General features: G+C 48.0%; 1 protein-coding gene across 5 annotated transcripts in view; it reads right to left on the bottom strand.

Annotated features, from left to right (window-relative positions):
* Positions 1-13,193, bottom strand: part of Eri3 (ERI1 exoribonuclease family member 3) — a 128,969-nt gene that overhangs the window by 83,529 nt on the left and 32,247 nt on the right. For all 5 annotated transcript variants that reach the window (XM_055618508.1, XM_055618510.1, XM_055618506.1 and 2 more), the window contains 2 exons: positions 7,440-7,499; positions 3,443-3,534 (listed from right to left, as the gene is read on the bottom strand). In XM_055618508.1, the coding sequence (XP_055474483.1) occupies positions 3,443-3,534; positions 7,440-7,499 (152 nt within the window). The remainder of the gene's footprint in view (positions 1-3,442; positions 3,535-7,439; positions 7,500-13,193) is intronic.

The following is a 13,193-nucleotide window of genomic DNA, read 5'->3' as shown; positions in this document are numbered from 1 at the left end:
CCAAAAAGAGCCTCTTTGCCAATTGCACGGAGGACCCATGCCTCCCTCCTCCCTTTCCTCCTTCATTTGCTCCTCTCCTTAGACCAAAACTCCACCTAGAAGTGTTTGGTGTACTGCTCAGACACACACTGTTCAGTGGCTAAGCCTGGAGCTTCAGACCGCAGGCTAGAAATCAAGTTCTTCAAATGGTCACACTCCCTACCATCCACAACCCTATCTGCCTACCACCACAAAGATGGACACTCTCCAACTGACCAAGCAGAGGAACAAGAAACCCCTTGGAGAGCTTCAAGGAACAACAGACAAGATGAGGAAAGATTTGTCGGGGAAGAGCGGGGAGTTAAACTAAACTGTATTATTTATCTTTTCTCTTAAAAAGTGTAGAAGAATATTAAAGCTGGCAGGTGGTAGTGCACACCTTTAATCCCAGCACTCGGGAAGCAGAGGGAGACAGATCTTTGAATTTGAGGCCAGCCAGTCTACAGAGGCGTTCCAGGACAGTCAGGGCTACACACACACACACACACACACACACACACACACACACACACACACACACACCTGTCTCAAAAAACAAAAAAGCAAAAAAGAGGAGAATTAAAACCACGCCCACTACACTAAAGCTCACCTTAACAGTGTCTGTGGCTACAGCCTCAAGCCCTACAAACCCCGGGCATCAGCTCATCCACATCTGAAGAAAGATGGACACAAAACGGTTTTGTCAGGACAAGAGCAGATTTCTTTGCTCCAGTGGGATTTCTCCTGCCACTTCAGTTCCCATTTCTCAGTGCTGCACTAATCAGGCCTTTTCCAACAACAGTTGTGTGAGGCAGCTTTGGGGCTGGGATAACAACAGCAAGGAGAAGGGCCCTTGGCTCCCGAAACGAGTGTGTGAAATGAAAACATTTGCTGAATTCCTTAGACTTAGTTAAATCTGGAAATGGATGTCAAAATACGAAGTCAGCCACATACTAACAAGTTCTGAGTGTCAATTTAACACACCCTTGTCAGGCTCAGCAGCAGCCTTTGGCAGGCGCACAGCTCAGGGCGGCTTGGCTGAGAGCCTCTGAAGCCGCCACCAGGTTCCAGACACCAGCAAGCAGTGCACAGTCACGCTGCACTACTCACCTTTTCTCTCTGGCTGCTTCTATTTTGTTACACATTTAATTAAGAGCTTTCCCAGCAGTTAAGTGGAGTCCTGCTTCTCCACGGCAGTCACAAGGCCCTCTTCCCCCACCCTGTTACCCAGCAGCAGCTGCCTCTGGCACACCTGTCTCCAGAGGCCCCTGACTTCCTCACCAAACTCAAATCAGCACAAACTGTTAAGTGTTAGGATTCCTTTCTGTTTGGTTGAGTCTTTACCTCTGTGAAGCCCAGAGTGTTCTGCTTTGTTTTATCTGTTTGCTATTTATAAAAGGGAGACATCGCCTCCTACCAGAGATGATGGTTAGAACCAAATGACATACACACTTGGATTCTGCAACCCAATCCAGGCATTGTTTCTCATGAAGACACAAATGGCAGTGAAGCACAGGCCAAAAGAGGCTTCACCAAAGAGTGCAATGCCCTCTAAAAGTGCCTCTCCATCTCATGGGGCAACTCCAGACTGAGAAGGCCCAGCAGCATGGTCTCTAGTCCCATGCATATCAAGTTCTCTGATGCATGCATGTGCACACAATTCACAAGTGACAGCAGAAGGCTCAGAAGCACCAGCTCTAAGAGGATGAAGACACTTGTGAGGAAAACACTGAAAGAGCCAGAGTCTTGGAATGGTTTCCTGAGGGAACTGAGCCCCTGAACCTGGCATCTTCCATTTGGGCCATGTGAGCCCAGAATCTGGGTTATCAGCCAGAAGGCCTCTGAATGGTTTTTCCTGGGCTGTGAAGTCCCCACATAAGACTCTCCAGGCTTCAGAGCTACACAAAATATACAAATAAGAACAGCCTTTCTAGGCGAGGGATGTAGCTCAGTTGGTAGCATGCTTGCCTAGCATGCACAAAGCCCTGGGGCCAGTCGCCAGCACCACATATACCAGCTATGGTAGAACACGCCTATAATCCCAATACTTGAACAGTGAACACAAGAGAATCAGTAGTCATCATATATAGTAAGTTCAAGGCCAGCCTGGGTTAGTAATATACATGGCCTGGTCTAAAACAACAACAACAACAAAACACCCTCACCCTCTCATCTTTTCTATTGATGCTTCTGATTCACATCTGCTTCCAGACTTCCAGACCCAGCCCATATAATTCCCCTGTCATGTGAAAGAACAGAGACCCTCTGGAGCAAACTGAGAAGTATACAGCTAGTACACAGCCTAAAATATGGGACACGTGAGTGCTGTGTGTTCATGTGTTCTGGAGATCACTCTTCCTGACTCCCCCCACAGAGTTAAGGTCCAACAGCAGCTTATCTCCCAGCTGGGGACCTACGCTCACCTCCATGACCAGGATATAAAAACATACAAGGGAGCCTGGTGAGAAGATACTACCCGATTTGGCAGGAATAACTACTGCAGTCACTAGGCCTCATCCCCACCAACACACACACAGACACACTGAGGGGGGCGGGGAGAGAGAATGCTGCTGCTTCAGTCACAAAGAACACAGTGGTATCGATTCTATCACCTCCTCAGCAAACAGCGCCCCCACCCCCTTTAGTCCCCAGGGACTGTCTGAAGCCAGGTATCCGTAAGGACAGACAAGACGCACAAGTGTCAGCCCATCAAAGGAACCTGTTTTGTCTTCTACAACCAGAAGACAAAGGAGAAGAAGCAGGGGGCACAAAGGAAGAGAGACTGGGCAGCTTCCCAGAAGTAGCCCTCTCTCATCAGACACCAGGCTCTCAGATGATTACTGGGGTCTTGCATCCCAGATAATAGGGCAACATAGTAATAGTTAAGAGAAAGGACCCTGGAGCCAAATGCTGAGTCCAAATCCTGGCTGTGTGGCCTGGGGTAAGTTACTTAACTTCTCTGTGCCTTAATTTCTTTAGTTATAAAATAGAAGTAAGAACAGTACCTACTTTACAGGATTAATGAATGAGTTCTTATTTTGGAACACTCTGAATAGTAAATACTGTGTATTCTGTTTAAAAGATTTTTTTTTCTTCAAGACCCTCTTTTAATGCCTTCCTTCTGGGTCAATAACACACAGGGCAGCAATCAGAAGAGCTGCTGTTAGCGGCAGGACTTATCAAAGGCAGGAAGGCTCAACAACAGCAGTTGGGGCCACTAACTTGTCCCTACCCTGTTCCAGACATGCCTAGAAGCCATAGCTCCCAGTCTTCCTCTAGCCCTGATGGCCTCAAAGAACCAGGGACCCCTGCTGCCCAGCAGGCTTGAACATTTAAGCCCTACAAGGCAAAGCCTGGTCCCTTAGACGCCAAGCCCTGCAGAAAAAAAAAAAAAAAAAAAAAAAAAACACCTCTGCATACTCACATGACTTTCAAGTCCCAGTCTCCACAGGTGACAAAAATTGACTTGACGTTTGGATCTAAGAGGCCTTCCTTCGCCATCCACTCATCGACCCTCTGGAAAGTACACAAGAACAGATGAGATTGTCCTTTTTCCTCAGCCTGTGAACAGCCCAAAAGTGACACACAGCGAAGCAGCTTGTAACCAGAGCAGGAGGAATGGTAATTTCACCCAGCTGTGCTCTGCTGTGCTCTACACCCTCAGCCTTGGCTCCAGACTACAGAGGTTCTTGAAGAATGAATGATCCCTTTGGGAAAACACAAGTCTGTGTGTGGTGGGAGAGGGACCTTCTCAATCCGTCGCTGTGTGACAGCCTGTCTGTGATCCCAACTGGCAGGCCAAACACCCTTCTCTGACTTGATGGTCTCTATCCTTGGGTGTCACACAAAGGCACAGCCCAGGGCAGACACAGGTGATCCTGAGCCCTAGGAACAGGCCCCAGAAAGCCACGAGCAGGATCTAACCTGTAGCCTTGTTCATACTTGCGCTTTTTGACGCTTACAGTAAGTGCTTACTGTGTTTATGAACCTAGTGATTCACCAAGTGAAGATGAAACCCGTCTCCCTTCAAAGGAGGTCCCACTGATGCCTGGAGTCCCTCCCAGTGAGGCAATGCTGCTTGCTCTAGTTGCTAAAAGCTTAGGGACAGACTCCAAGTTGCATTTCTCCTTTTCTTAGCCAGGGGTTCAAATTCAGCAGAGTATTTTGAGGACTGAGCTCAAGTACTACACAGGAAAGAAATCATTCCCAAGCACACCTAGTCGTCCTCTTCATGCCTCCAGCTGGCTTTACTGTTTGCACTTACACTGGAGTACAAACACGAACATCGGTATAAAACAAGAGAATTAGCATAAAGAATTCATGAAGCATTGCCTACTTTTCTGAAGATCCCAGGCACAGGGAGGGAGTGCAGCCAATCATACCATGGCTTCCACTTGCACAGGAGGATTATTTTTTAAGTCTCTATCACACAGTAGTTAGAATTGAAAGTGAGACACATCCAGGTTCCAGCCCTTGGCTCTTTCCTTATCCTGGCTACGTTGCTGACTGGAAGTCATTTAAAAGTCATTTAACACCACTGAACCTCAGTTTCCTTCACCTATACAACAGGGTAGGATGAAAATCCTTACTGAGTTGTTCTGAGAATTAAATGTGTCCAACAGCTCCCCATGATACACAGGAGAGAAAGGGGGAAAGAAGTGACTGGAGTGCTACAGGACCAAGAGGAGAGAATACTCCTGGCAACAGCGGGCATGGTGTAACAGACTGTGTTAAAGAAGTGACTGTTCGTTATAGTCTGTCTTCCCTGGTAGGCTGTAAGAGTGTAGGAGTTCTGCTTTATTCACTGTCCTGACCCAGTATTTTATTTGGTACAAATGTGTTGCCAGGCATGATAGCACACACCTGTAATACTAGTATTTGGGAAGCTGGAAGTTAAGGATCACAAGTTAGAGGCTAGTCTGGGCTACACAGACAGTTCAAAATCAGCCTGAGTTATATAGCAGATCCTATCTCAAAATAATAGATACTTGATGACCAAAAACATTAACAGATAGATGCAAGTTTAGTGAGAGCAGAGCATACAGTGCAGAAAAGACGGGAAGTCCAGTTAGACCACACTGCAGAGGAGCTGTGTGCTCAGCAATGCTCAAGAGCACATTTGGGCTCCAAGGAAGAATTTCCCATCTAGCTGTTGTAGCTAGATTCCTGGCACTTCTGAGATGCTAGAGGCATCCAGCAATAAGACCAAGGACCCCCTCTAGTTCCATGAGAGGCCAATAACCAGAATGTGAGTGCTGCTCTCTGGTACACATTGTGTAGAGCACACAGTCTACACTCTGTTCACAGTCTGTATCTTCCCAGCTCAGGAACCTCCTAAGCAGTGAGGCTGGGGATTCCACTGCTAAATGCTGTCTCCCTCAGCTCTGGCTTAATCCCTTGTGCACATGTGCACACATGTGCAGACACACACCATTACATCTTTTACCCAAGGTAACCTAAAGAAAAGACAGACTTCATTCAAGAGAAAAGATAACACCAACCCAGAGCTTTCTAAAGCCACAAAACCCTGCTTTAGCTGGCTAGCTCTATATGCTCAAGTAAGTGTCCCACATGGAGGGATCCCAACACCTCAACTCACAGGGGGAAAGGACAGAACAGGACTGGCAAAAGGTCTCAGCCAACATGACCATGTCTTTGCCCCAAGAGGCACTTAATACTCCACCGTGTAGCAGAAGAGCATATTTCACTGTAAGCCTGCACAGATACTTAGGCCTGACCTCCCCCGCCCTGCCTAAATGAAGAAAAGCAGTAGGAACCACAACACAACTCCAATCTGTCAGGCAGCCCTTCCCATCACTGGCAGTGTAGCAAGCCCAGCCTGAGCTCTACTCAGAATAAACAAGTCAGGCAAGCATCTTGCTGGCTGCCTTGGTTGGGACATCTTCCCCCTCACCTACAAAGTACCAGAAGTGGATGACGTTCAGAACATTCTAAGCACCCCACTCCAGGGGTGGCCTGAGCTTGTCAGGAAGGTGTCTTGTGAACCTATCCCCCTCAACCTGACCATTACTTTAATGGCCCCAGTTTGCAGCTGACCCAGAACAAGCATTCTGCCAGGACATTCCTGGGAAATGCTGTTAGTACTCTATCCTCCCACAGAGCAAGGCTGGTTGGGGTTGCTTCTGGCAAAAAGCAACTCTACTGAGGAGCTCCCTCAGTCCTAGCAACAGACTTAACACCTCTCAAAAGGGCAGCAGGGCAAAGAAGAAAAAGAAGTACCTTACCTTACCTTCTGCCATCTACTGAAAGTGCTCTCACCATGGCCAAAACTCAGCTGACATGCCTGGACCTCTACACTCCAGGGACAGAGTATCCACTACCACCGAGGTGAACTAAGCCTGCCTCTCGGGCCTGTTTTATCCTGATGGGTTCAGGACGTTTAGGTCATGACTCTCTCTCAGGGGACAGGATTCATGGCTAAGGGGAGATGTCTCTCTTTGAATGCCACAACTCCACTTCTTCGCTGTCTACCTCCTATGCAATTGTTCCTTGATATTCCTCCTGAACAATGATAAGGTCCAAGCTTTGGATTTATGAGGCTTAAAAACAAATAAAGCACCTAATGAAATCCGCAGTCTTGTTCTTGTCTGCCCTCCTCCACAGAGCAGCGCTGGCAAGGAACCTTTTTCCTCAGAAAACCCTGAGGCTGAAGGGATGGAGGGGGTAGGCTGGGACGGACCAAGCACAGCCTCTTCCTTATTCCCTCTAGCCAGAGCACAGGAAGAAGCGCCTTAACCTTTCCCAGTTCCCTGAGGAGAATATCCAAGAACTGTGGTCTCTGCCAAGAGTTCTAAAGTCTTTAATTTGATTTCCCTCACATAGGCAATTGTTGTAATTATTCTGATTAGGAATCATTACCCAGTGCAGCCTCTGCACCCGACAGGCACATTGCATCCAGCGGCAAGCTGCAGTGGGGCAGGCAGCTGACTGCAGCTCCTCCAGGAGCTGGCAGCAAACAAAAGCCATCGATGGGGAGTTCTGGGTGAGTTAATGAAGTGCTCACATGCCACAAGAAGCCAACACCAAAGCTAAACAAAAACACCTCCAATCCCTGGGGCTAATCCCATAAGGCTGGAAAGCAGCTCCCCTGCCCCAGCCCACCCAGCACAGGCCTCCCAGCTCCCAGCACAGGGCCACAGGCCAGGTGAGGAGGGGTGAGGGGGCTCTGCCCGACTCCTGGCAGCACATGGACATCTTGTCAGTAACCCTGACAGGAACAGCTGGAGATGACAGATCAATGGTTCAATACTCTCAACAGCATGTCACTGATGTGACAGCAAATGTTATTCTAATCAAGCCATAATCATAGTCAAATTATACGGCTACATTCTCAGGAGGGAAGGAAAAGAAAGGCAGCAGGAAGAGGTCAGGGGTCAAGAATTAAAGGTCATTCAACCTACCTCCAGTACTTGCTGCAGGCTTGGCTGGCCATCCACCATGGCTTGAATGATCCCGGTGAGCTGTAAGGAAAGAGAAACAGCCTTTGGTTAGAAAACCAAGGCACAAGGGACTCATGCTGGACAGTCCATTCCATTCCTCCTCCCAATGTGAGGGCCGGGGCCACTGCTTCAAGCTCAGAGCCAGGCCAGGAGCTTGGGAATCATGTCCTAGGATGCTGTATGAACCTCCCCAGCAGCCATTAGCCTGAAATGGGCTTGCATACAGATGCTAACAACAGGGCAGGCTCCATGCTTGTTTAAACTTTTATTTGGGAAATTCTTTTTCTTTTAATTTTACAAGTCTTTTGTATTCGACAGGTTCTTTAAGTTCCCACAAGTTAGTCTTAAGGTACATTAGACTCCATCTTTTCAGAAGTTCCTGTGGAGTCTGGTGAGTGCAGGCTCCAGCTGGGCACACTTGGTTTTGATGCACCTCTGTCCATCCAAAACTTCCCCACTTACACTTTTAAAGAGGTATAAGGACACAGCCATGGTAGTTTATATTCCAGAAACTGTTTTTTATATTAATCAGGTAAAACACAGAGAAGCTCCTCAGAAACCTGCATACCTCAGTCCTCCACAGTCTAGGTAAGCTAGAAGGCCACCTCTGAGCAATGGGGAGACAGAGACCAGAGGCCTTATGTATACACTCTGGCCAAGAGACTGGCTCACAGGCATAGGCTCTGCCCACGTCAGGCCTAGCTTTAAGCAAACTTGTTTTACTTTGTCTAACGTAAAAATCTCCTTTAAACACAGAGTAGGCATAGTGTTCCTAACAGTGTTTGCGTCCTGAGGCCCTGTCCCAGACACTAGCTAGAAATCGCAATGTTTTCCTGTCACTGGCTATTCTCACAAAGAAGAGTATGTCGGCTGGCTTGGAAACAACTTTTTTGTTGAAGTGGGGGAAGGGGTTTAAAACTCCAATTAAACTATAATTACATTTAATGAATACCAAATACCCAACTCACAGAGAGTGCCGGCTCTAAGAGGGAAGGTTATTTTCTCATAGTGACTTACATGGAATGGTAATACACACCTTTTAGGGAAGAAATTTTCATTTTAAGAATGCTGAGTTCCTCTAGGTGGGTTTCTGTAGTTCATCAAGTCATTATTAGGTGGTATTTTAAGGAAGTGTAAGGACACAGCCACTCTATTTTATATTCCAGAAACTGTTTTTATATTAATCTGTATTTTAATTGGGTAACAGCTGCTGCCTACAGACTTCCCATGGTCTAAAAGGAAAATAAATTAGAAAGATTAACTACACTGTTGTTTCGCAAGGCTTTAACCCACAGCATGCCCACCCGGCTGGCACCTCCACACCCTTTCCTTGCTTGGGAGACCAAAGAACTGCCCAGCAGAGGGAGGGCCTGAGTCAACCAGAAGAAAAGACTGGTCTCCTGCTAAAGCATGGAGGGAGGGCGAGGCACCCTGCATGGGAGAGAGGTTTTCACTTGAGAACAGAGAACTCCTCTTGTTCATTCTCCCAGAACCTACTATGTGCCAGAGAAGCAGGGGCTTACATAGGAACATTAAAGTCCTGCCTTCTTGGAATTTGCCCTCTTCACCACAGTGCCCTCCTATGCCCAACCGGGCTAGCACCCAGAGCCCCTCCAAGCTCAGAGCCACACAGGGAGCAGGTAGGCAGGTGCCTGGTATTTTCTGTCAGGCATATAGGGACCAAGAGTCAGGGTAGACTCTCATTCTCAAATCCAGGTACACCTTCCGGAAGTCAGACTGACAGCCAGGCACTACAGCTGCTCATCCTAGCCTCACTCCTTCCTTCCTGCTAAATTACAGGGATGGGTAAGGAAGGATCAGGGCTGTGGTGAGAAAGGCCCAAAGGCACTCCCAATTCTTGGAAAGCTCCAGGGCCCAAACATCAGTCTCCATCTAGTATGAGACCTAGGGAAGGCCAGGCCCACTTCTCTGGGTCCTGCCTGGGGTAATTCAGTTAAGCCTAACACTGAAGAGCTTCAGAAAGTCTGACATGCGCAGAAAAGGGCACAGAACAAGAATCATCCCTCGTCTCACCAGACTCAGGTCAGCACGTATGTAACCCTTGGCCCTGGGAAAATCACAAGTAGGTAAGAAACACACTACACCTGCAGTTTAGTGGCACAGCACTTGCTCAGCACACTCAAGTTCAAACTTTAGCACCACAAGGAAGAAAGAAAGGAAAAAAGAAAAAACAAACAAATGAAAGAACGAACAAATGAAAGACAAGAAGAAAGGAAGGAAGGAAGGAAGGAAGGAAGGAAGGAAGGAAGGAAGGAAGGAAGGAAAAGAAGGAAGGGACAGACCAAAGACCAGGTATCCTGCTGGAAAGCGGTCAGACCCACCTCTCCCCACACGAGGACTGGGCTCCAGCTCAGCAACCAGGCTTTACAGGCTTGGCATGGAGGTCAACTGTGCTCAACATGCTTCCTAGATGACAAGCATTTCCACTGGTAACCAGCCAGTGTAGCTCAATACTAAGTTCCTCAGAGACAGAGGCTTAAACTAGATACAGCCTTTCTGGGAGGCCTTCTAGCCCTTAAGAGACTGAGGGAGTTCTTGGAGGGATAGATTTATCACCCAAAGAATAAGCCACATCTGACCAGCTCTACCAGTATAGTGACTGAAGGGGGCTAAAACTGAGAAAGTTAGTCCCTGTACTTGATACACTACCAGGATGTAAACAGTGAGGGAAAGACAACTGTATAAAATTAACTGGGAACTTCTATTTTAGGCCTAACTTAAATCCTTCATGCTGAAGTTTTAAGCCCATCCCACTTAGACTGATATATGTCTGCAAAAGGGTCTCATATCCTCACAATGAAGGTACTAGAGCAAAGCCAAGTATTTGTTAAGCTGAGAATCAGGGCTCACAAGGCTAAATGGGGCTCAGAAGCCTTAACCACTTAAGGTAGGAGGTGGGAGGAAGAATTAATGTGTGCTCTCTGGCTCCTTTCACCGAGGGATTACAGATTAACTCCCACTTCCCCAGACTCGGAAACCACAGGAAGGGACTTTTGACCTGACTGATAACACTGCTGGTTCCCAATGCCCCCTAGCTACACGGGGGCTTTGTTCAGGGATGAGCTGGCTTCATCAGAAACAGTAGCAACCCCAGGAAGCAGCCCAGGAAACTCAGTGCCAACAGCATGTCAGTGGCCATGTTCTCCTTTCACAGTTTATCTCCAACACAATCGTATTCTGACACCAAGACAGTTTGTTGATTACATAAGCACTTGTCTCTGGTGTGCAATCTGATAATCAGGCCCACTCTTTCTCCTCACACAAAGAGGGCAATAAATCTCACCCTTTATAAGTACAGGTGCAAGACAAAGCCCTTTACTGGCGCTTAGCAAAATGGGTATTTCTCTGTTTTCCCCACGGCAACAACCACAAAAGACTGTACAAGGCCAGGGACCGCAGCAAGCTCACAGGCTGCGCCAGACTCTAGAAGCCACAGGAGAGGAACATCCATCCCCCTGCCTCTACTTGAACCATGCTCAGGACAAAGTGTCAACAAAGTGAGGCACTGTCAGAAGGCTGATGTGTGTGGAGCTACGGACCTGTCCAAGCCGAAGCCTTCTCTCTGCAGTCCAGCACCATACAAACATGTGCTCACACATAAATGCACATCTACAGGTCAGAGGTTTTGTCTAGATGTTTTTTGATTTCTGTTTTTTGGGACAAGGTCTCAATTACATAGCCCCAGGCCTTGGTATCACAGCCATGGACTTACTAGGCTAATCCAGGGGGGCCTCCAACTCTCAGGCCCCTGTCTCAGTCTCTTAGGTATGGGGATTATAGGCAGGGGTCATCACGCTGAGCTGTTTGCTTGTTTGAGGCAGCCTCACATAGTCCAGGCTGGCACAGAACTCCTCACCCTCCTGTTTCTGACTAAAGAGTACTGAGACTGTGGGCGCATGTCACTGCACCTGATCGTACTAAGGTTCTTAAGAAATTCTTGTGCATTTGAGAAACAAACTCCGCTGGAGGAGCTCCCTGGGTGGACCCAGCAAGGTGGGAGACCACTGCTTACACATTTATTAATGAGAGAGTGTCTGAGTAGGCCAATTCCACTGCTATCTCAAAAGTGACTACTGTCAGGGAGGTGTGGCCTCACCCTGTACCTAGTTACAGCTGGTATGGAGTCAGTGCAACACCGAGGAAACGTGGAGTTTTCAAAGAAACTTTACTCACTCAAAAGGACAAATCAGAGGCCATCGAGATAGCTCATCCAATAAGGGCACTTACCACTAAGCCTTCAATCCCTGGGAGGTACAGTTAGAGAACTGAATCCCACAAGCTGTCCTCTGTCCAACATGCCTTACAGCATGGGTACAATCCCTCCCAAACATAGGTCTTTTTTTTTTTTTTTTTTTTTGTGGCTTAAAGGCCAAATCAATAGGACAGGAGCTTTGGAGGAGACACAGAGACCTCTTTGGCAATAGTCCTTGTTTTATGGAGGGCACATGGCCCTAGACCCTCACAGCAATGGAGGCACAAGTGGATCAGGTCTAGTTTCAGCACTCCAAGAACTCATACTAGAGTAGCAAAACAGATCAATAACCAAAGCATGAGCTATCAGATCAATGTGATTTGGGGCTAAGCACAACTCAGGCTGTGCACCAAGGAAGGCTACAACCCTAAGCAGGCCCGGAGCACAAGAAAGCATGGGGTACACTACAGTGGCCGGGGACAGAGCAGGAGCCGGGAGTTTGGAGAGCACTGAGTTCTCAGCCGATGCCTCACAACCTCATCTTTGTCTCTGGAACAGCTGTGCAGCCAGTATCCCAACACAGGACCCCAATCCCACTGTCCTCCCATTATGGATGCTCTTGAGTGAAACTGTCAGGAAGGAAGTACATGGTTTCCATGTGGTCTCACAGAGCTGCAGCAGCCACTCGGTGCTGGAGGGTGCTTTCCAGGTGCCTCCTGTTCCCACTCTGGAGCATGTGCCCTATTCTGGAGCACCTACCCTTGCCTAAGGCCAGCTCCAGCAGTGCTCTGCCATTCCTGAACAGGCAGCAACCACTCTAAGATCTAGGCCTTTGCTCCACACCAGGCAGAGTGGTCTCAGTGCCACACCAGGCTAAATGTCCCCAAATGATTTGTTCCCCAAAGCTAATCAGGTTGGCCTAGTTAGTACCTAGATGGGAAGAGAACATGGCATGGCTTCCAGGCTGCTGGGGTCGTAGTGGGTAGCGAGTGTAACCTTCACTGCCAACTTTCCAACAGGGAGCAAAGGGGAAATTGGCCACTAACCCTGGTGGGAGAGGTAATTTCCAGGGAAAGGAAGGAAATAAGGGAAAGCTTTAACATCATGAGCTGGAATAAAAGGTTTAGGAGCATGAACACCTAGGCAGATGGATGTCGTGCCCTAAAAGGCCCACCTGGGCCATTTGGCTAACACTGGCTATGAGTTCAGGAGCAGCTCTAGAGACCCCGTACCTGGGTTGGTCTGCCTCGGGGCCCACTGAACCACCCACTGCATCTAGCACGCCCTTCCCCAGCCTCTTGTACAACAACAAAAACTGTTTGTGATTCCTCAAGCACTTCTTTCCCTACTTCACTTATGTGTAGAAAGTAGGTCTTTATATGAAGGCAAAGGCTCAATATATCTCAGCTCCAAATTAATGTTTCCTGTCACTTCTGCTGCCATGCATGCCTGACCAGTGATTCTACCACAGAATGCATGGCATGACACGCTACAGAAAAGCA

The sequence above is a fragment of the Psammomys obesus genome, unplaced genomic scaffold (assembly GCF_907164565.1).
Source record: "Psammomys obesus unplaced genomic scaffold, mPsaObe1.curated_primary_1811, whole genome shotgun sequence".
In the NCBI taxonomy this organism is placed as follows: Eukaryota; Metazoa; Chordata; class Mammalia; order Rodentia; family Muridae; genus Psammomys; species Psammomys obesus.
Note: the sequence above shows the minus strand (reverse complement) of the source record. Positions and strands in the feature narration are given on the sequence as shown.